General features: G+C 34.6%; 1 protein-coding gene across 3 annotated transcripts in view; it reads left to right on the top strand.

Moving 5' to 3' along the window:
• The window catches only part of NBN (nibrin), a 90,962-nt gene that overhangs the window by 23,286 nt on the left and 45,338 nt on the right, over window positions 1-22,338 (top strand). For all 3 annotated transcript variants that reach the window (XM_036995409.2, XM_073229804.1, XM_073229802.1), the window contains 5 exons: window positions 5,439-5,587; window positions 6,046-6,205; window positions 8,468-8,571; window positions 16,342-16,459; window positions 17,037-17,230. In XM_036995409.2, coding sequence (XP_036851304.2) covers window positions 5,439-5,587; window positions 6,046-6,205; window positions 8,468-8,571; window positions 16,342-16,459; window positions 17,037-17,230 — 725 coding nt within the window. The remainder of the gene's footprint in view (window positions 1-5,438; window positions 5,588-6,045; window positions 6,206-8,467; window positions 8,572-16,341; window positions 16,460-17,036; window positions 17,231-22,338) is intronic.

Genomic DNA, 22,338 nt, shown 5'->3' with positions numbered 1-22,338 from the left:
TTTTTTCATTTACTTGTTAGCCATCTTAATTTCTTCTTTGGAGATGTGTCTGTTCAACACTCCGACCATTTTTTAATCCGGTTATTTGCCTTTTGGGTATTGAAGCAGTGAGTTCTTTATATATTTTGTATGTTAACTCCTTGTCAGATACGTCATTTACAGATATATTTTCCCATACTGGGATGCCTTTTTGTTCTGCTGATGGTGTCCTTTGCTGTACAGAAGCTTTTTAGCTTAATGTAGTCCCATTTGTTCATTTTTGCTTTTGTTTCCATTGCCCGAGGCGATGCATTCAGGAAAAAGTTGCTCATGTTTCTATTCAAGAGATGTTTATCTCTGTTTTCTTCTAAATGTTTTATGGTTTCATGACTTACATTTAGGTCTTTGATCCACTTCAAATTTACTTTTGTGTAATGGGATACACAATAATCCAGTTTCATTCTCTTACATATAGCTGTCCAGTTTTGCCAACACCAGTTGTTTAAGAGGCTGTCATTTCTCCATTGTAAATCCATTGCTCCTTTATTGTATATTAATTGGCTATATGTGTGTGGGTTTACATCTGGGCAGTCTATTCTATTCCACTGATCTATGGGTCTGTTCTTGTGCCAGTACCAAATTGTCTTAATTACTGTTGCTTTGTGGTATCGCTTAAAGATGGGGAGTGTAATCCCCCCAGCATTATTCTTCCTTCTCAGGATTGCTTGGGCTATTTGGGGTCTTTTGTGGTTCCATATGCATTTTAGAACTATTTGTTCTAGTTTGTTGAAGATTGCTCTTGGTATTTTGATAGGGAGTGCATGGATTGCTTTATGCAGGATGGCCATTTTGACAAAATTAATTCTTCCTATCCATGAGCATGGGATGTATTTCCATTTATTACTGTCCTCTTTAGTTTCTCTCATGGGTGTCTTATAGTTTCCATCGTATAGGTCTTTCACCTCCTTGGTTAGGTTTATTCCGAGGTATTTTATTCTTTTAGATGCAATTGTAAATGGAATTGTTTTCCTGATTTCTCTTTACACTAGTTCATCATTAGCATATAGGCATGCTGCAGATTTCTGCATATTAATTTTGTATCCTGCAACTTTGCTGAATTCAGTTATGAGTTTTAATAGTTTGGGAATGGATTCTTTAGGGTTTTTTATGTACAATAGCCTGTTATCTGCAAATAGTGACAGTTTGACTTCTTCCTTAGCAATCTGGATGCTGTTTATTTCTTTGTGTTGTCTGATTGTCATGGTGAGGATCTCCAGTACTATGTTGAGTAAAAGTAGGGAGAGTGGGCATCTTTGTCTTGTTCCTTATCTTAGAGGAAAAGCTTTCAGCTTTCACTGTAAGTATGATGTTAGCTGTGGTTTGTCATATATGGCTTTTGTTATGTTGAGGTACTTGCCCTCTACTAGCATTTTATTGAGAGTTTTTACCATGAATGGATGTTGAATTTTGTCCAATGCTTTTTCAGCATCTGTTGAAATGGTCATGTGATTTTTGTTTTTTTTGTTGATGTGTATGATGTTGATGGATTTTTGAATGTTGTACCATCCTTGCACCCGTAGAATAAATCCTACTTGATCATGATGCATGAACTTTTTGATGTATTTTTGAATTTGGTTTGCTAATATTTTGTTGAGGATATTTGCCTCTATGTTTATTAGGGATATTGGTCTGTAATTTTCTTTTTTTGTAGTTTCTTTGGCTGCTTTTGGTATTAGAGTGATGCTGGCCTCATAGAATTAGTTTGGAAGTATTCCCTCTCCTACTTTTGGAAAACTTTAAGGAGGATGGGTATTAGGTCTTCTCTAAATGGTTGATAAAATTCAGCAGTGGAGTCATCTGGTCCAGGCGTTTTGTTCTTAAGTAGCTTTTTGATTACCAATTCAATTTCATTGCTGGTAATTGGTCTGATCTGATTTTCCGTTTCTTCCTGTGTCAGTCTTGAAAGGTTGTAGTGTTCTAGAAAGATGTCCATTTCTTTTAGGTTATCCAATTTGTTAGCATTTAATTTTTTATCATATTCTCTAATAATTCTTTGTGTTTCTGTGGTTTCCATAGTGATTTTTCCTCTCTCACTCGTGATTCTCTTGATGTGTGTAGACTCTTTTTTCTTGATGGGTCTGGCTAGGGGTTTATCTGTTTATTTTCTTGAAGAACCAGCTCCTGCTTTCATTGATTCTTTCTATTTTATTGTTTTCAATTTTATTTATTGCTTCTCTGATCTTTATTATGTCCCTCCTCCTACTGACTTTGGCCTCATTTGTTCCTCTTTTTCTCGTTCCATTAATTGTGAGTGTAGACTGATCATATGGGATTGTTCTTCTTTCCTGAGGTAGGCCTGTATTGCAATAAACTTCCCTCTTAGCATGGCCTTCACTGCGTCCCACATGTTTCAGGGTGTTGAGTTATTGTTTTCATTTGTCTCTATATATTGCTTGATCTCTGTTTTAATTTGGTCATTGATCCATTGATTATTTAGGAGCATGTTGTTAAGCCTCCATGTGTTTGTGGGTTTTTTGTTTTCTTTGCATAATTTATTTCTAGCTTCATACCTTTGTGGTCTGAGAAGCTGGTTGGTTCAATTTCAGTCCTTCTGAATTTACTGAGGCCCTTTTTGTGGACTGTTATATGATCTATTCTGGAAAATATTCCATGTGTACTTGAGAAGAATGTGTATCCTGCTGTTTTTTGGTGGAGTGTTCTGTCAGTTATGTCCATCTGTTCTAAAGTGTTGTCCAGTGCCTCTGTCACCTTACTTATTTTCTGTCTGGTTGATCTGTCCTTTGGAGTGAGTGGTGTGTTGAAGTCTCCTAAAGTGAATGCATTGCATTCTATTTCCCCCTCTAATTCTGATAGTATTTGTTTCACATATGTAGGCGTCCTTATGTTGGGTGCATAGATATTTATGTTGGTTATATACTCTTGTTGTATTGATCTCTTTATCATTATGTAATGTCCTTCTTTGTCTGTTGTGACTTTCTTTGTTTTGAAGTCTATTTGTCTGATACAAGTACTGCAACACCTGCTTTTCTCTCCCTATTGTTTGCATGATGTGTCTTTTTCCATGCCTTCACTTTTAGTCTGTGTATGTCTTTGGGTTTGAAGTGAGTCTCCTGTAGGCAGCATATACATGGGTCTTGTTTTGTTAGCCATTCAGTAACACTGTCCTTTCGTTGGTGCAGTCAGTCCATTTACATTTAGGGTAATTATCAATAGATATGTACTTACTGCCATTGCAGGCTGTAGATGCATGGTTACCAAAGGTTCAAGGGTAGCTTCTTTGCTATATAGTAGTCTAACTTAACTCACTTGGTATGCTATTACAAACACAATGTAAAGGGGTTTTTTTCTCCCTTCTTTTTCTTCATCCTACACTCTATATATTAACTGTATATTCTGTACTCTTTGTGTATCCCTTGACTGACTTTGGATGTAGTTGATTTAATTTTGCATTTGCTGAGTAATTAATTGGTCTGCTTCCTTAACTGTGGTTTTATTTTCTCTGGTGACAGCTATTTAGCCTTATTAGCACTTCCATCTATAGCAGTCCCTCCAAAATACACTGTAGAGATGGTTTGTGGGAGATAAATTCTCTCTACTTCTGCTTATCTGAAAATTGTTTAATGCCTCCTTCAAATTTAAATGATCATCTTGCCAGACCTAGTATTCTTGGTTCGAGGCCCTTCTGTATCATTGCATTAAATATATCATGCCACTCCCTTCTGGCCTGTAAGGTTTCTACTGAGAAGTCTGATGATAGCTTAATGGGGTTTCCTTTGTATGTGATCTTTTTTCCCTCTCAGGCTGCTTTTAATACTCTGTCCTTGATCTTTGCCATTGTAATTATTATGTGTCTTGGTGTTGTATCCCTTGGGTCCCTTGTGTTGGGAGAGCTGTGCATTTCCATGGCCTGAGAGGATTTTCTTCTTCAGATGGGTGAAGTTTTCAGCAATTATTTCCTCAAAGACACTTTCTATACCTTATTCTCCTCTTCTTCTGGTACACCTAACTGCAAATATTGTTGTTTGGATTTGACACACACTTTTCTCAATATTCTTTCATTCCTAGAGATCCTTTTTTCTCTTTGTGCCTCACCTTTGTATTTCTGTTCTCTAATTTCTGTTTCATTTACTGTCTTTTCTACCTCATCTAATGTCTTTTCTACCTCATCTAATCTGCTTTTAAATCCCTCCATTGTATGTTTCATTTCAAGTAATGTATTTTTCTAAGTTTCTATCTCTTTCTTGAATTCCTCACTGAGGTCTTGAATATTTTTCTGCAACTCTGTGACCATGCTTAAGATTTTTACTTTGAAATCTTTATCAGGAAAATTGGTGATTTCAGTTTCACTTGGCCCTCTCTCTGGTGTTTGTGGGACTTTGGTTTGAACCAGGTTCCTTTGGCATCTCATATTTGTAGATGGTGCCTTTTAGTGCCCAGAAGCTCTACTCTCTGGAGCTTCCCAGCCCCTGGAGTGGTGGTGGGTGTCACAGGTGAGCTGCGCCAGTTCCTGCCAGGACGAAAGCTCTTTCCTGCTTTCTGAATGCAGTTTCTGCCTCCACTGCCAGGGCCAGTAGGCCAAATGCAGAAGGAAGAGCCTCTGCTTTATGCCCCTATAGCTGCCATGGGCAGGGCAGCCCTCTGGCTGGCCTGGTGCAATAGCTGGGCAGCAGGTTTGAGAACTGATGCCAGCTTAGAGGAAGGAGCGGCAGGCTGCATATTGCTGTGGGGCACCTTGGCGGGCATTGCCAGCCAGGGGGATGGAGTGCCTGAAGTTCCTGAAAGTTCCCAACCTGCTGGGCTCAGTGCACCAGGACAATTTTGTACACTTGTCCTTTCTCCTGAGCAGCAAGCTCTGTGTAATCTTTGCCCCTTTAGCATTCCTCTTGTTGGGAAGTCTATCAAAGTGCTCGCCTTTCTTTTGTCCAAGAGTGGCCAGTTGTCGGTACCTGTTCTCCACAAGTGGCTAGAATCTCAATCTCGCCGAGTAGTCCGCCTGTTTTAGCTTTCCAACCCCACTAATCTCCAGAGCACCGTGCAATTTAGGTTCATGCTCCCAGAGCAGATCTCCAGGGCTTGGTGTTCAACAGTCCTAGGCCTCCACTCCCTCCCTGCTCCATTTCTCTTCTTCCCGCTGGTGAGCTTGGGTCAGGGGAGGGATTGGGTCCCACCAGATTGCGACTTAGCTGCTTTTCCCATTTCCTTGAGGTCTTCTCTTTTCCCCAGATGTAGGCAGTCTGTCCCAGTCTTCTTTCTGGTTGCTTTTTCAGAATTAGTTGTATCTGCTATATTATTTGTAGTTTTGGGAGGAGGTTTCTGTCTCACTTTCCATGCTGCTGTCTTCTCAACCTTTTCTTTTGAAATATTTCCCCCTGAGAATTATATTTACTGAGTGGTAAAAGACTTTTAATTATTTGTTGATTTATTTATTTTTTCTCCAGAGTCAGATGGATGAAATTCCTATATTGACAATAAAAGATAATTCTAAGTATGGTACCTTTGTTAATGAGGAAAAAATGCAGAATGGCCTTACCTTAACTTTGAAGACAGGGGATAGAGTTACTTTTGGAGTGTTTGAAAGTAAATTCAGGTAAGAATTTTTTTAACAGTCAGTTTTAGTTTACACTAATCAAATTCTTAAAGACAAGGATATTTATAGGTAATGAATTGAAAGCCATCTAATTAGTTCCTACTTACTGCAGTAGTGAACTTTGCTCCACATGTGGTTAGTGCATTTTGTCAATCAAAGATAGTGATGTGATTAACCAAAAGTGTGAGTGGACTCTGAGAACCTTGATGGGAGCAGTGTTTTTTCAGTTCCACATAGGTGAAATTATAATGTTAATTTTGATTGTTGCCTTTTTTTAATTGTGAGTTAAGACTTAGGAAGTGGTAATTTCATCAGTCAAAGTTTAATGCTACATAAAAATTAAAATAACAGTGTGTGATGTGAAATTAAAATTTAAAGTAAGTTGCTGTTTCTTTAACAAATTTACAATTTTTTTAACAATGATAATATACCTTTATGTAACTTATTCTCATTTACAGAGTAGAGTATGAGCATTTGGTTGCATGCTCTTCTTGTTTAGATGTTTCTGGGAAAACTGCTCTAAATCAAGCTGTATTGCAACTTGGAGGACTTACTGTAAACAATTGGACAGAAGAATGTACTCACCTTGTCATGGTATCAGTTAAAGTTACCATTAAAGTAGGTTGAATACCTTTTTATTATGTTAATAATTTCTATGAATTTAAGCTTACTTACCCACTATATACAGATGTTTTTAAAGTCATTTACTTTATAACTGTCAGACCTGTTAGATGTAGATTTATATGCCAGCCCCATGCCATTGCATACCATTTAGGCTAGAATGGCTTTTCAGATAATCTGTTTATTATCTGAGACAAGCAAAAGCTCATAAAATTGTTTAGTATTTTAACATCTTGAAAAATGATTTGTTATCCTTTCACCAATAAGTTTGTTACAGTGTGTAGTTTGTGTCTTCAGTCTAAGAGCAAAGAGACTAAGATCAAGTGCCTGTCTTCCCAGTTAGCATCTCTAGTCTCTTTCATCAAATTATCTTCCTCCAGATCACTTCATGATCTCATGCTCTCTTATTTAAGTTTTTATTTACTTTAAGACCCTAATCACAAGATGTTTTTAGCTCTTCTAGTTTAATATTACCTTAATGTATCTTTACAATCTTGAGATATATAGATATATGTATACCTTTTGAAGATGCTGAATATTCATTAAAACAGTAATATATTCTGGTATGTTTTCAAATTTTGCATCTTTATCAGATTTGGTTATAGCCAAAGCTAATCGAAGAATAACATTGAGAGGTGATTCGTCTCCTTTTAAACAGGTTGACTGTAGATACATGGATTGTTTTAGGTTAATACCTTAGTGAACAACAACAGATATTTTAGGTGATTTTATTAGATGACACAATTACTATCTAATATAATTAAATTAGAATATGCATCTTATAGTTCACGAGGTATCACAGAAAAAGGCTGGCTTGTTCAGATTGAACCTCAAGGTAAATTTATATGTTTATGGGATTATCTCTGGTCAAAGATCTCTTCATCTTTGCAAGTTTATGACATTGATTCATAAACTCAGCAGACTGATCAGCCTCTTGATTACTAATTTATGCTAATAAATCAAAATGTCCATTTATTAGTTTATAGTAGGGATATACCTTAATAGTTACCAGGATATTTATGTGTTGAGTCTAACACAGTACCCTTGAAGTTATCAAGGTACCTGGGAAGTAAAATCAGTTAATAATGCCCTTGCTTGGTGGGTATGAAATAAGAGCAAAAGCAGTGAAATGGCCTTGAGATCTATTTTTACTGAGACTGCTGAATTGGACACTAGCATCTGTTCACCTGAGTACACACTGTTCTAGTGACTGAAGATGCTAATGGCCATTCCATCACTGGAGACTAAAGTACAGATAAGCACCAACAAAGGCTTGCAGAGCAGCCCTCCTTTTTCAGTATTTCTGATTGATCATGTGCCAAAGAAGAGAACCTTGTCATTATATATATATATATATGTTTTTAGATACTTTTGGAGTAAATTTTCCAAAAGTATAGGTTAGCATATATATTTTAAATCACTGAATGTTAGAACCAAAAGGAAACTTAGAGGGTATTCCGTTCAAGTTTTTTCTGAAGAGGACACCAAGGCACAGAACAGTTAAATCCTCTGCTCAGTATCACATGTGTTGCAGCTTACTCAGTCCAATGTTGAATTGCACATTACTGTTTCATGTCGGAAGTCAATTTTATTCATGTGTGAGGTTGGTGTGTCTCGGATTCTATTGAAAGACACCCTAAATTGCTTGCTCATATTGAAATAATACCCCATGTTATTAGAAGCATTCTTACAAATTCTTTAGTTTGATTACTTCCTAGAATTATGCTGAATCTTCTTTATTTTCATTGCTAATGGTGGTGTTTTTTATCTTCCTCAGATTTTATGGATATATTTTATTTAAGGCTTATAACATAATTCACTTGTTAGTTGTTTCTTTACCCCTGCTTATCCATGTATAATTATTTTGAGCTTATGCTCAACCCCAAACAGTTACTCCTTTATTTACTTTCTTGAAAAGACCTTATTCCATGGTTAAAGTATGTGATAGGCAATTACACATACCAATTTTGGAATACATTTTTAATTTGACTTGTATTTTGTTAAGTTGTTCCCTACTGCCCCAAGTGGTTTTTAAATTAATACTGTAATTATGGCTTCTTACAATTGAGTGCTTACATAGGAATTTGTGTGCCAAAACTGAGCAGTGGACGAATACTGACTTCTGTTTTACAGATTATGGCTCCTTTATAAATTTAGAGACGTAAGAGGAAAACTGAATAGAACAGCCCTGTTGTACCATATAACTTAAGACTTTTCTTTAAAAAAAGCTAGCATTCAGGTATGTTTTTTTCTCTTTAGACAATATGTGCACTCATTTGTGGACGTCCAATTGTCAAGCCAGAATATTTTACTGAATTTCTTAAAGCAGTTCACTCCAAGAAACAGCTTCCACAAATTGAAAGGTACATTGTATATTGTAAATATAATACAACATACAGAACATGATAGTACTTATTTTGTTCAGATTAATGCCCTTTTAATGACTCTTTCAGGGTGTAATATTACAGTTCAGCTTTATTAATGAAATATTTTGTTGGTATGTGAAGAAAGATTCCCCCAGTTTTTTGTTGATTCTTATTTCAGTGAAACAAATGTTACATATGTGCCAATATTTAAAGAAAAAAATTGAAGGACAGTAAATGGCACAAAGGTATAATCAGAAGACCTACTGTGCCAATGCTGGGCATCATGCATTGGGCATCATGCAAGTGGGACCCCTGGAATTCTGTGGTGCAGCAGCCTGTTCTGGAGCCACACTGTCCTGGGTCAGAATATTAACAGCACTATGGCTTTGGGAATGGAGCTTATTTCTCCTTAGCGTCAATTACCTCCTTTGAAAAATGAGACTAATATCTGTTCTGCTGAGTATTTAAGTATTTAGTATTATTAATAAGTATTAGTTATTGTAATAGTTTATATAAAGTCTCAGCACATTGCCTGGCATCATAATAGGTGCTTGTTAAATGTTGCTAGTTGCAATAGTATTTAGGAAGATGCATCATAGCTTTATTATTATTATTATTATTATCTTGGATGATGTGCTCAACTTGTGAACCACCAAACTAAAGGTTCTATCTGCTGTATCTATTTGTATTTGTGATGCTTTGAAGTAATACAAACTGTGGTTGAGGAGGAAGATACTTGGATTTTTTTTTCCAGATTGCATGATTAAAATGCTGGTGACTATAAAATGGTGGGTGTATTTAGTCAACTTAGCACAAGAAGATAAACTTGCTTAAAATATGTGTCCGGTTATAGTCTATATGGCACAATTTATATAAGCTAATTTTATGTCTATAAGACAAATGTGAATATTTGAAGTTTAAAAAAATCTAAAATGTTATACAAGTTAAGAATTTTATTACAAATTTTAAAATTTTACTAGCTATTGTAAGCTATGCTGCCCAAAGGAGGGTCTTTTAGGGCCTAATTATACCTGATGATGTGTGTCTGTTTGAAAAAGTAACTGAAAATAATATTTTTCTTTTTGTTTTTAATTTTCATTTGAAAGGTTTCTTGTATTTTATTATCTGGTTTACAGATAATGTGTTTTTGGATTTTGGAAAGAGGTCCTCATATTTTAAAATAGTTGATTATTAACTTTTTTTGAGTCCTACACCCTGTGAGAACCTGAAAACAATAGTCTCTCCAGAGATTTCATTTATATACTACGAATTTGCATAGTGTTTGAACAGAATCACATTTTCTCCTGAAGCCTATTCATGAACCTCCCTGGTGGGGAGTGGGCAGTGAGTGAATCCTATAAATACTGACCCTTACTACAGATTACAAGTCATTGTTAATTCTAGATTACTTGGAAGTGGAGGAGTCTGATAGTGTGTACTACTGATGATAACATTTGTTGGGAGAGAGTCTACATTCATACACAACTTGAGGAACATGCCAAGAATCTAAGGCCCTGATTGCCTAAACCCAGGCCATTTCTCCAGGTTATATGTGCAGTAAGAAACATTGAGGGAAAAGGTAATGTCTCCCTCCCAGGACAAAGAGAGTTCTTCTTATAGCTTGTTATAAAAACTGATTCCCAAGTTCAGTGTTCCTTTCTCCTGTATCACAACCCACTGTGTGTGCCATCTGTGTTGCCCAGATAGGACTTGGCTGCCTTGTCTCTGGTCAAAGTGTCTTGTGTCTTCTGCCAGCATTCATAAAATAGGAATGGATTAACTCACCAGCTTGAAATAAAATCTCAGACCCAAGAGACACATTAGCTTAAAACAGTGTGAGGTAAGGAAGCTTATAGAGTTGTCCTTATATAATCAGTTAATATTCAAGGCACAGAAATGTAACATGAACAATAAATTTTTTCCTGAAGATACAACCTCACATTTACAAGCTGTGGATGTCAGCATAATTAAAGCCTTTTAGAGATCACCAAAAAAAGCAGTATAGTAACTATTTCTAGCAATCATGAAGGATTACAGGATATATATACAGAATATCCTACAGGAGTAGTGAAATAAACAGCTGCCCAGATGTTGGACAGATAAGTATTGTGGCTTAGAATACTTTCCAGGGCCAGAATTATACATGAATTCAGAAAAATTCTGTATTTGGAAAATCTTGGCATAGAAGTGAAGATTATGTGCTCTAAGTTAGATGAAATATGTTGAAGATCATGTAAAGAATTTAAGTAAAAGTCCTAAAATGTACATAGGAAAAAGTTGTCATTTCTAGACTTGTATTTTGTAGAATTTGTGAATGTACCAGCTGCTACGTAATAAAACAGGTATTTATAGCTCTTGAGGTTTCTATGTAAGTGTGCCCAAAAATACTTTGTTTTAATCTTGTTATAGAAATTGGGGATCAGTTTATATTTGTTGTAGCCTTGTATTCAAGGAGTGTGCCTTTAGTCTAGGTCTCTACCAAGGTAATTTACAATTTTTTTTACTACCTATCAGATCACTATAGATTCTCAAATGCTTCAACATTTGTGGTATGTAATGCTTCAGAAATACTGGTTTTTAGGGATGTTTTCTTGACATTTATCACTTGTCTCCTTTCTTTTCTCATCCTTACACTATTAAAGTGAAAAAGGCTTGTTTAGGTATATTAAGTTCCGAACATAGTCATTTATCACTGTATTAGTCATCTCTGTGTATCATGTATACGTATCTGTAAACTGCTCCTAACATTTGCTTAGATTCTTGGTATTTTCAGGGTCAGTCTTACTGAGTAGTGGGGCTCAAATTTACCAACAATTTTAAGAGAAAAGCAAAATACATTTTTCTTATCCCAGAATTTTAATACTCAGATCTGTATATTGAGGAATTGAGGGATGTTTATACTTTGTATTTGCTTTTAATTTATTAGGTGAAATTTTATGTGTGTTTTGTACTATCAATTTATTTTTTACCAAGTGTTTATTGAGTACTTATGATGCACCAGGTGAGATAGACCTGAGGATATAATGATGAGCCAGAAAGCATTTTCTGCCTCCATGGCTGGAACATCTCTGACATCAAATGCAATGGTGTATTTTTTCCCTACATACATATATAACATTAACAATACTACACACAGCAGTAATTGTAGTGTAACTTCATTCTGGTAACTGGACCCAATTCTAGTGTGTGTAAATATGTGGGAGGGGGTTTTCCAGCAGGGTGTTAGAGAACTCAACTTGATTCTGATGCCATCTGCCTGGAGACAGCACCAGATTCCCTGGTTAAGGGCTCTGTCCTACAAGACTGCCCTCCACCCCCAACTCCAGATGCTGGTTGCAAGCCCCAGGCAGTTGTTACCTGTGCTTCTGACCTACCAGCTACAAAGTGGAAGTTCTCATGTCCTCCCCCTTAGGTTCAATTAATTTGCTAAAGCGGCTCACAGAACTCAGGAAAACACATTTACCAGTTTAATAAAAGATACAAGTTAACACCCAGAAGAAGAGAGACATAGGGCAAGGTCCCAGATAAAAGAGTTTCTGTCCTCGTGGAGCTTGGGGCCTTTCTTGTCACGTGCAGGCATTCTGGTTCCCCAGGCATAGAGGCTTTCTTAGACCAAGAAGCAGGATCCAACCGAGCAGAGCAGCAGAGCAGAGCAAAGAGATAGTGAGAAAGCTCTTCTCTTGGGTTGAGGACTTCATTGCATAGTCATGATTGCCTAAATTATTGGCCATTGGATGATTCAGCCTCCAGACCCCCACCTTGGGTGGAGTCCAAAAGTCTCTCATTAACATAACAAAACACCTCTGAGACTCTGCAGTGTTTTCAAGAACCGTGGATGAAGACCAATATGCCTGGGAAATATATATTTGGTCATATATGAATGACCAAATATGTATTTCTTACAACTCATTATATCACAATGGCATTTAGTGCAAGAGTCAAACATTGAAGAGTTACACACAAAAAGTTAGAACTCTCATAGTGCCATTAAGGAAAACTAAGGGTATTTCACATTCATGTTTAGGAACCTGGTTCAGGATTTAACAAATGTTCCATCTTCATTGAACTACTACAGTTAACTGCTCCCTGGGAACAGTAATTTGTTTTCTGTGGGAATGGCAGTGGGTAACACAAAGTAGTAGATAATTAAAAGTTGTATTTAAGTGTCATTAGAAAGACTTAAGAATATCATATTTACTAATCATATGTATGTGTTAAACATTTACATACTATTTTGTCATCTATAATCTAGTGTTACATTATATACTCATTCATGAGCTAGCCATATGTATATAAGTGAAATGTTAGTTGCCTTTCACACCAAAAGAAGTATAAGGTATGGGAGAATTTATGTTAAATAGACAAGATAAAACAAGTTTCAAGAGATACTTAAGATTTATTCTATTCATGATTTAGAATGTCTACTTATTTTCTAGAACTCTTTTCTTACTGTAGATTTAATTTTAACAGGTAAAATAGTATCTATTATATCCTATCTTAAGTAGAATAAATGGAATTTTAAAGTCAGTTATTTAGTAAACCAGAATAATGTAATGGGTTCCCTTCCATCCTGATGACTAACTACATCTGCTCTTGCCTGCAGATAACTCACTCATTTGAGCTGGCAGGTTCTAGAAATTCCCTATCATAGAATAGACATAGAACATCCATTGTAGCAGATTAAAATGCATGTATTTATGGTTTTCTTTAGTTGCCAGCATTAAAAAAATTATAGTTGACCCTTAATAACACAGGCTTAAACTGTGTGGGTCCACTTAATACACATATTTTTTCAATAAATATATTGGAATATTCTTTGGAAGATTTGAGACAATTTGAAAAAATATTTTCTCTAGCTTTATTGTAAGAATACAGTATCTAATACATAAAACATAAAATATGTGTTAATTGGCTGTTACCTTATCAGTAAGGCTTCCAGTCAACAGTATGCTATCAGTAGTTAAGTTTTTGGGGAATGAAAGTTATATGCAGATTTTTGACTGTGTGGGGTGTCAGTTGTTAAAAGGTCAACTGTAATATAACTGTTTAATCATGACTTAACTTTATGAACTATGTATGCTGCTAAAGAGAAATCCAAGGGAAAAAATGTAAGGAAGTTAGTTTTAAAATGCTGGGTGGTGACTCTCATGACTGAAGTATGTTTACCACATTGGGTGTTGCTTTCTGGAGATTGTTAACTCTTGATTGTTTAGTGACTGATTGTCAAGCTTATAAACTTGCCACATCCTACATTCTCCCCTTATCATCACCAAGATGCATTGGTAATGTCTTTTTAAAAAACTTAAGACTATTTTTTAGAGCAGTTTTAGGTTCACAACAAAGAAGAAAAGGTGGTACAGAAGTTTCCTGTATACCCCCTACCTCTCTTCATGCATAGCTTCCTCACCCTCACCCCTGCTGTGGCACATGTGTTACAGTCCAGCATACAATGACATATTATAGTCACTGAAAATTCATAGGTTACATTAGGGTTCACTCTTGGTGTACATTCTGTGGATTTGGACAAATACATAAGGACATGTATCCATCATTATAATATCATACAGAGCAATTTCACTCTCAAAACACCCTCTGTACTCTACCTATTCATCCCTCCTGCTTCCGTATCTCCCAGCAACTCACTGATCTTTTACTGTCTCCATAGTTTTGCCTTTTCCAGAATGTCAAGCAATTGGAATAATACAGTATATAGCCATTTTTGAATGACTTCTTTTGCTTAGTAATATGCTCTTCAGGTTTATCCATGTTCTTTCATGGCTTGATAGCTCATCTCTTTTTAGTGCTGAATGATAATCCAGTGTTTGAATGTACCACAGTTTATCCATTCACCTGCTGAAGGACATCTTGGTTGCCTCCAAGTTACGGCAGTTATGAATAAAGCACTGTTCACATCTGTGTGCTGGTTTTTGTGTGTATATGTTTTCAGCTCCTTTGGGTAGATGCCAAGGAGCATGACTGCCGAATCATATGGTGAGAACGTGTTTAGTTTTGTGAGAAAGTGACAAATGGTCTTGCAAAATGTCTGTACTGATTTGCATTCCTACCAGTGGTAATTGAGAGTTCCTGTGCTTCCCAGTGTCACCAGCTTTTTTGTGTTGTCCATGTTCCAGATTTGGGCCATTCATTAGATGTGTAATGGCATCTCATTGTTTTAATTTGCATTTCTTTGATAACATGATGTTGAGCATGTTTTCATATGCTTATTTGCTGTCTGTATATTTCTCTGGTGAGGTGTCTGTTAAGGTCTTTGGTCCATTTTTTAATCAGATTGTTTACTTATGAAAATTGTGACCTTGAGGAGTTCTTTGTGTATTTTTGTTAACAGTCCTTTACCAGATGTATCTTTTGCAAATATTTTCTTGCAGTGATTTACCTTCTCATTCTCTTGATACTGTTTTTCATAAAACAGAAGTTAAGTTTTAATGAAGTTCATCTCATCAATTTTTATTTCATGGGTCATATCCTTGCTGTCTGTCTGAAGTCATTGCCTTATCTAAGGTCATGTAGATTTTCTGCTGTGTCATTTTCTAGGAGTTTTGTAGTTTTGTGCTTTGTATTTAGGCCTGTGGTCCATGTTAATTTTTGTGAAGGATGTAAAATCTGAGTCTAGATTCATTTTTTTGCATGTGGATATCCAGTTGTTCAGTCATCATTTGTTGAAAGCACTACCTCATCTCCATTCTACTCCTTTGCTCTTTGTCAAAGATCAATTGACTGTATTCACGCGAGTCTATTTTTGGGCTTAATATTCTCTTTTGTCTTTTTTTTTTTTAAATTTTCACAATACCACACTCTCTTGATTACTGTAACTTTAAAGTAAGCCTTGAATTTGGGTAGTGTCAGTACTCCAGTTTTATTCTTCTTCAATATTGTATTGACTATTCTGGGTCTTTCACCTCTCCATATAGACTTTAGAGTCACTTTGTCAGTATTCACAGGTTAAATTGCTGGGGGTTTTATTTGGATTGTATTTAGTCTATAGATCAACTTGGGAAGAACTGACATCTTTACAATATTGAGTTTCTTATCCATGAACAATAGTAAGTTTTATTAGAAGGTAAAGATAAGCTGAAAGGTTGGTTAATTATGAATCACTGTAACAAAAGATCTGATGAGATGGTTGAAATTATGGACTAATGAGAGGCTTAAGAATTTTCTGACTTTACTCCTCTATTTTCTTCTTTTCCCTTATTTCCATGGATAATTAAGATGTTCTTATAGCATTATATTAAAGAGCTAAAAAACATTGTTTCTTAGTTTTACAAAATAATGTTTTAAAATGTCCTGAGCTTCTCCAAAGGGATCTGTAGCAGAACAGTTTTAGTAGCAGTTCATAGAATTGGAATATGAACATTATTAATCCATATCCAGCTGCTAGGAAACACAAGACGTTAATGGAATTTGATTTTTATGGACAATGTCTCAACCTTTTATAATCCACATAACTTGTTTGATTCATGTATATTTAATTGTATATTGTTATGAGTGTCTGTCCCTGGATTGTGTATGTTCAGAAAATAACAGTTCTGCTATTCTATGTGGCACCTGTCACCATATGTCTAGAAAGAGCATTTAGATTTTTTGTCATTTTTGTCCCAGGTAAAACTCTCATTTATTTTTTAGTAATATGATGATATTATGGAAATGAAACCCTTCTAAGTGTCCCACCCCATTTACAAATTTATTGGTATCCATACAGAGTAGTATATAATTAGAATATACTCTAATTTTTTATTTCTTTTGCAGTTTTTACCCACCTATTGATGAACCAGCTATTGGAAGTAAAAACATTGATCTGTCAGGACGACAAGAAAGAAAACAGATCTTCAGAGGGAAAACATTTGTATTTCTAAATGCCAAACAGGTAATGTTATAAGCTAAATTTTCCTAAAGAGAACATTACAAACTAGGACAAATGATTACTGTTATCAACAATTGTTAAAGCATTTCCTTTTGCAATTTTGTGTTGAAGTGTGACAGAGAATAAAAAACTGCAAACTGCCCAGGCATTAGAATCAGTCCACTGTTTTTGTATATGATTATGGTATTTCTGATATCTGTTAATCAACCTATTAAGTTTATATAAATTTGTAAATTGGGAAACTTTGGTTTAAGTCCTAGCTTATTCAGTTAATAAACAGCTGGCAAATGTCTTCTGTGTGCTAAAGTGGAGGTTCCAGAAGTTTATATTGTAGGTGGAAAAATAATGCAAGTAAGCCCATAGTTGTACTGTAGAGTAAGTATAATGAGGAACTGCAGACTGTAACAATTCCAGGACTGCAGAGGTACGTCGTGAACTAGGGATTTTCTTAAGTGGAACCTCAGATTGTCTTCCCAAAAAGTAGAACCAATTCTACTTTGACTTTACTTCCAAGAATTTACTCAGTAAATTAATTTTGGCTATTTCATTACTTTCTCTTTCTTTTTCTTATCATTTTTAGCATAAAAAATTAAACTCAGCGGTTATTTTTGGAGGAGGAGATGCTAAACTGATAACAGAAGAAAATGAAGAAGAAGATAGTTTCTTTTCAGTGCCTGGAACTTGTGTTGTTGATGTAGGAATAACAAATACACAGACCTTAATTCCTGACTCTCAGAAAAAATGGATTCGTTCAGTTATGGATATGCTCCAAAGGTACAGAATCAGTAAAAGAATACTTATTATTAGAAGAATATACAAATAGGCAATTTTATATTTAAATTTTTTGCTGCACACCACTTAATCTTAAACTATATACAATAATTATTATAAAGATTTTATTGTGTATGGTGCTTGAAAATTTATTGTGACTTAGTATGCTGGAAATACAGTGTTTATCCATGACAATTTTATCTCAATATTTATTTTCTGCCTCTTTTTTGTTACTTTAATAGAAATTGTAGAATTTACCTCCCTGAATGAATAAAGAAGTATTTAAGTTTTTCTGTAGAATATGTAGCAGTTGAAAAAGTTAAATCTCAAATGTAAATTTTTTTTTTCTGAAAATGCCTAGAGCTGAAATTGCCTTCATGATGATTATCCATTAAAAATGCATATAAAACTTTTTATCCCTCTTATGTAGGCTATTATGGAAAGCAGAAAAAAAAGCCAAATATTTTAGGATAGTCTCTCTTGTCCAGAGGGAAAGCTAAATCAAGGTTTTTTTCCTAGACCTTTTTTTGGTATTAATAATTTTAGCATTGTTGAAACCAAAAAGTATTGTGAAAATAGCAGGCATGGCAGTCTGTTGACTAAATTTCTGTTCACTTGGCAAAACGTAGTTAGGGCCTACAGTATTTTTATGCCTAAGAAATCAATAACTAGTTCCCTACAGTATTCATTTTTTTCTGTCCGAGGAGTCCTCTTGACCATGGAGATTGCTTCTTTTCCTTTTATTTATTGGCTGAAGTAAAAAGCAAAATTTCAGTCATCTGTCTCATAAATATTTTACTTAATGGGGATATATTAACTAACTACTGCAAAAAAGAAAATACCTGTGTAACAAAAATACCCTTTTATTACCACAGCCAAAATTTACTGTGGTTCTGTTACATTTTAAGCACTGGGAATATCGTGTTAAACAAGAGAGCCATGACTCCTGCTACCAGTGGAGCTTACTACATAGAGGGAAAGAAATAAGACAAGTAAACAGATAATTACAAATGTGTATAAAGAAGCAGAATAACAGGGCAGAGGGAAGAAGCTTATTCTAAATAGAGAAGGCCTCTTTCAGGTAAAACATTTTACCTACAACCATTCTTTCAAAGAGCTAGGCAGAACAACAGTAGTAATAGCTACATTTACATAATACCAAGTAGCAGATCCTGTTCTAAGAGTTTTATGTGAAGACATTTAATCCTCACACAACCCTATGTATTATTTATTGTTAAGGCACCCATTGTGCAGATAGGCCAAAAGAGGTTTTGAGTAGAACACAGAGTGAGCAAAGGAGGAGGATATGAACCCAGACAGTCTAGTTCCAGAGTCCATGCTCTTCACCATTACATCTCTCTGCCTTTCAGCAAACAGAGACCCCTGAGGTAAGAAAGGAGGTAGAACATGAGGTTGCTCAGAGGCTGGTGCCTTGATCATGAGGTGACATTTGTAGTCTTTGGCCCCTGTTACAATTTGTTTTGGGGGGAGAGCAACCTTATAGTTTGAGACAAAGACTTACCACTTAACACCTGTCCACTGAGGCCAAGCCACTGATAGCCATGGAAAGGGCAGTGATGTCAACTAGCAGATGTTGACTAATTCTAGACAACAGGGAAATATTGGGATTGGTAGTGCCACCACTATATTGATTAGTTGTCTTAAGTGGGTATAGGATATCAGTGGTTAAAATTAAATATCTTCTGAAGAAGACTAAGAAGTCTAGGGGAACAATACAACCTTGATTTTGTCTTTAATCAGATATTTTCTTAGTATCTTGTTTCAAATTTGGGAACTCTTCCTCTTATTAATTTAATTATCCTGTCTTTTTCCTTTGCTATATCCTCTCACCTGTTCTGCAGCTTTGCACAAAATTAGATGAATCATAATTCTTGGTTCATGATGCATTGTCATCATTGAACCATAAATAATACACATTTATTTTATTCAGTAATTTCTTGAGCAGTTATTTAAAATTATGTTATAAATGAGTATATGCCCTTCCCCCACAAAAAAAAAACAAGCTGAATCCTTGGAAATAGCCTACATTTAACTATATGGTATCCCCAAGCCCAGTCTCCCCCTACATAGGATAATGACCATCCTGGATCCTTTGCTCATGATTTACTTTCTTTTATAGTTCTGTTGCTTCTTTATGTATTCCTAAAGAGAGAGAGAGAGAGAGAGAGAGAGAGTGTGTGTGTGTGTGTGTGTGTGTGTATCTTTTAGTGGATTTAACTTTAAACATGGCTGTCATACTACATGTAATCATTCTTTGGGGATTTTTCTCACTTGATACATTGTTGATAATTATTGATCTGTTTTGTTGTATGGTGCTGTGATTTGTTTCTTTTAATGGTAAAATGTTTCATTTTGTGAATATACTATAGTTCACTCATCCATTCCCCATTGAAAATATTGTTTCCTGATTTTTATTATTGTAACTGCTGAGTTCATTTTTGTATGTTTCTTGTTGGTACTTATGCAAGGTTTTCTTTAGGGACCTAGGGTTAAAACTGCTGAATCATAGGTTTTGTGAATGCTCAACTGCATGAAGTGGTATCAAATTGTTTAACACTTATATTCCCACCCACCGTATATAAAAGGTCAAGTACATATACATGGTTTTCAGCACTTGGTATTTTCAGACTTTATTACTTTTGTCAGTTGAATGGATATATAATCTTACCTCGTGATTGTGATTTCTGTTTCCCAGATCACCTGATGCTTAACATTTGTTCAAGCATATATTAGACATTTGTTTTTCCTCTTTTCTGAAATACTGTTCATGAAATTCTGTTTATGTCTCTTAATCAGTTTTCTATTGGGATAATTGCTCTCTTCTTTTTTTATATAGATTCTCCAGTTGTGTGTGTGTATATTTATTTCTGTACAGTTTTATCACGTGCTGGTTTGTATATTCACCATAGTCAAGATACAGAACAGTTCCATCACCAGAAGGGTCCCACATGTTGCTCTTTTTTAACCACATTCACTTTGCTTCCTCCCCTCCTCCCACTCCCTGTTCTCAAACCCTGACAACCACTAATTTATTCTCTATTTCCAAAGTTTCATATTATAAAAATATGTTATATAAATGAAATCACAAAGCACATATCCCTTAGGATTGGCTGTTTCCTGCAGCATAATTACTAGCAGATTCATCTAACTTTTGTGCATCAGTAGTTCATTCTTTGTTATTGCCTAGTAGTATTCTATTGTATGGATACACTAAAGTTTGTTGAGTCATTCACTCATTGAAGGACATCAACAATTTCCCAGTTTTTTTTTAACAAACAAAACTGCTTTGCACATTGATATATAGGTTTCCAAGTGAACCTAAGTTTTCATTTCTTTGGATTTGAAATTTCTGAGTCATATGATAATGGCATGTTTGTATACTTTTTATTTTCCTTTTTATTTTTTTTAATCCTTTTTCACTTAGATATATTGCAAAATCTTTATGGTAGCTATTACCACTTTGTAACTTACTGGGTTTTTTTTGTTGTTGATGCATTAAAACCTTTAATTTTACTAAAAATTAACAATCTCTCATAGTGCTTTTTGTATTTAAGAAATATATTTATTCATAGATAACAAAATATTTACTTATATTTTTAACTAATTTTTTACCAGTATTTTGATATTTGAAATTTTTTAACCTATCTAATTGATTCTGTTTTATACCAAAGTTCATACATGCATGGGAATGATTTTGGCTTTATTCTATTCTGTAGATCAGTATGTCTATCCTTTTACCAATACCACATTGTCTTAATTACTATGATGTCATTTAGGTCCTAGTATCTAGTGGGTCAGATCTCTTCTTCCTGCCCTTCTTCAGAAGCATCTTAGCTATTTTTGGCTCTTATTTTTCCATATATGTTTCAGAATAGTCTTTTCAAAACCTTGTTGGGATTTTGATTAGGAATTCCATGGAACCAGTAAGTCAATTTGGGGAGGATTAACAATTTTATCATTTCTCTGTAGAGATCTTGAACACCTTTTATTCCTAGATACTACATATTTTATGATAGATATATCTCTGGTAGGTAGAATATAAATATATTCTCTTTAATAATTTTAATAAAAAATACTGTCTTCTTGATTGTATTTCCTAGTTTACTGCTGATATATAAAAATTTAGCTGATGTTCAGATATTAATCTTATATTCTGCTACCTTATTAGATTCCCCTTTTATTTCTAATGCATCTATAGTGTTTTTTGTATAAATTATATCATCTGTAAATAGTAATGTCACCATCTTCTTTTTTAATCCTTATGCTTTTGATACTTCTCATTTTTTCTTTTGTACCATCTGGGATCTCCAGAGAGAAGTATTGAGTAGAAGTGGTGTTGATAGCCACTTTTATCTCACAGTTGACTTTAAAAGGAGCACTTAAAATGTTTCCCCATTTAGGATGATGTAATGTTTGTATAACATTATTATTAAATATATGTTAAAATGTTTTTATTTATATAGACGATCTTTATAACTAATTGCATAGTAAAATAAATTTACAATTTTAAAAAATAGTATATTAAAGTACCAATTTTGAATTGCCTGATTTATAGTGTCACTTGATTATATTACTTTAAAAAAATTGTAATTGCACGTATAGTTGATAGCTATTTAATTTAATACATACAAAAAACAAACAAGGCATTTTAGAAAAGATTCTTTAAAATGCTATAAAAACAAAATATCTTTTTAAAAGTTTTATGGCTTTTTCTTAAAATTTGAGGTATAGTTTCTATATAGCATTATTATTAAATTCTCTTTGTTCTATAAAATCAGTCATCTGCATTGTAGAATAATAGAAGATAGGTTCACTATATGAGTTTTTTTAATTGAAGTATAGTTTATATACAGTCTTATGTTGGTTTGCCATAAGATTCTTTTAAAAAGAGGATTCCTTAATACATGTAAACTTAATAAAGTGATTTGATTTACTAAACTTATAACACATGTATACATACAGCTTCTGTATAGCTCTTGTTCTTTTTTCCTTCCCTTCTCCTCTGTCTCTTAAGTTTTACCTTAGGATCCGGTAATCATAGATTTGCTTATAAAAATGTATTTTAATTGTTTCATTCGGCATTAGGGTTC

This window comes from Manis javanica, chromosome 2 (assembly GCF_040802235.1).
Source record: "Manis javanica isolate MJ-LG chromosome 2, MJ_LKY, whole genome shotgun sequence".
Taxonomy (NCBI): Eukaryota; Metazoa; Chordata; class Mammalia; order Pholidota; family Manidae; genus Manis; species Manis javanica.
Note: the sequence above shows the minus strand (reverse complement) of the source record. Positions and strands in the feature narration are given on the sequence as shown.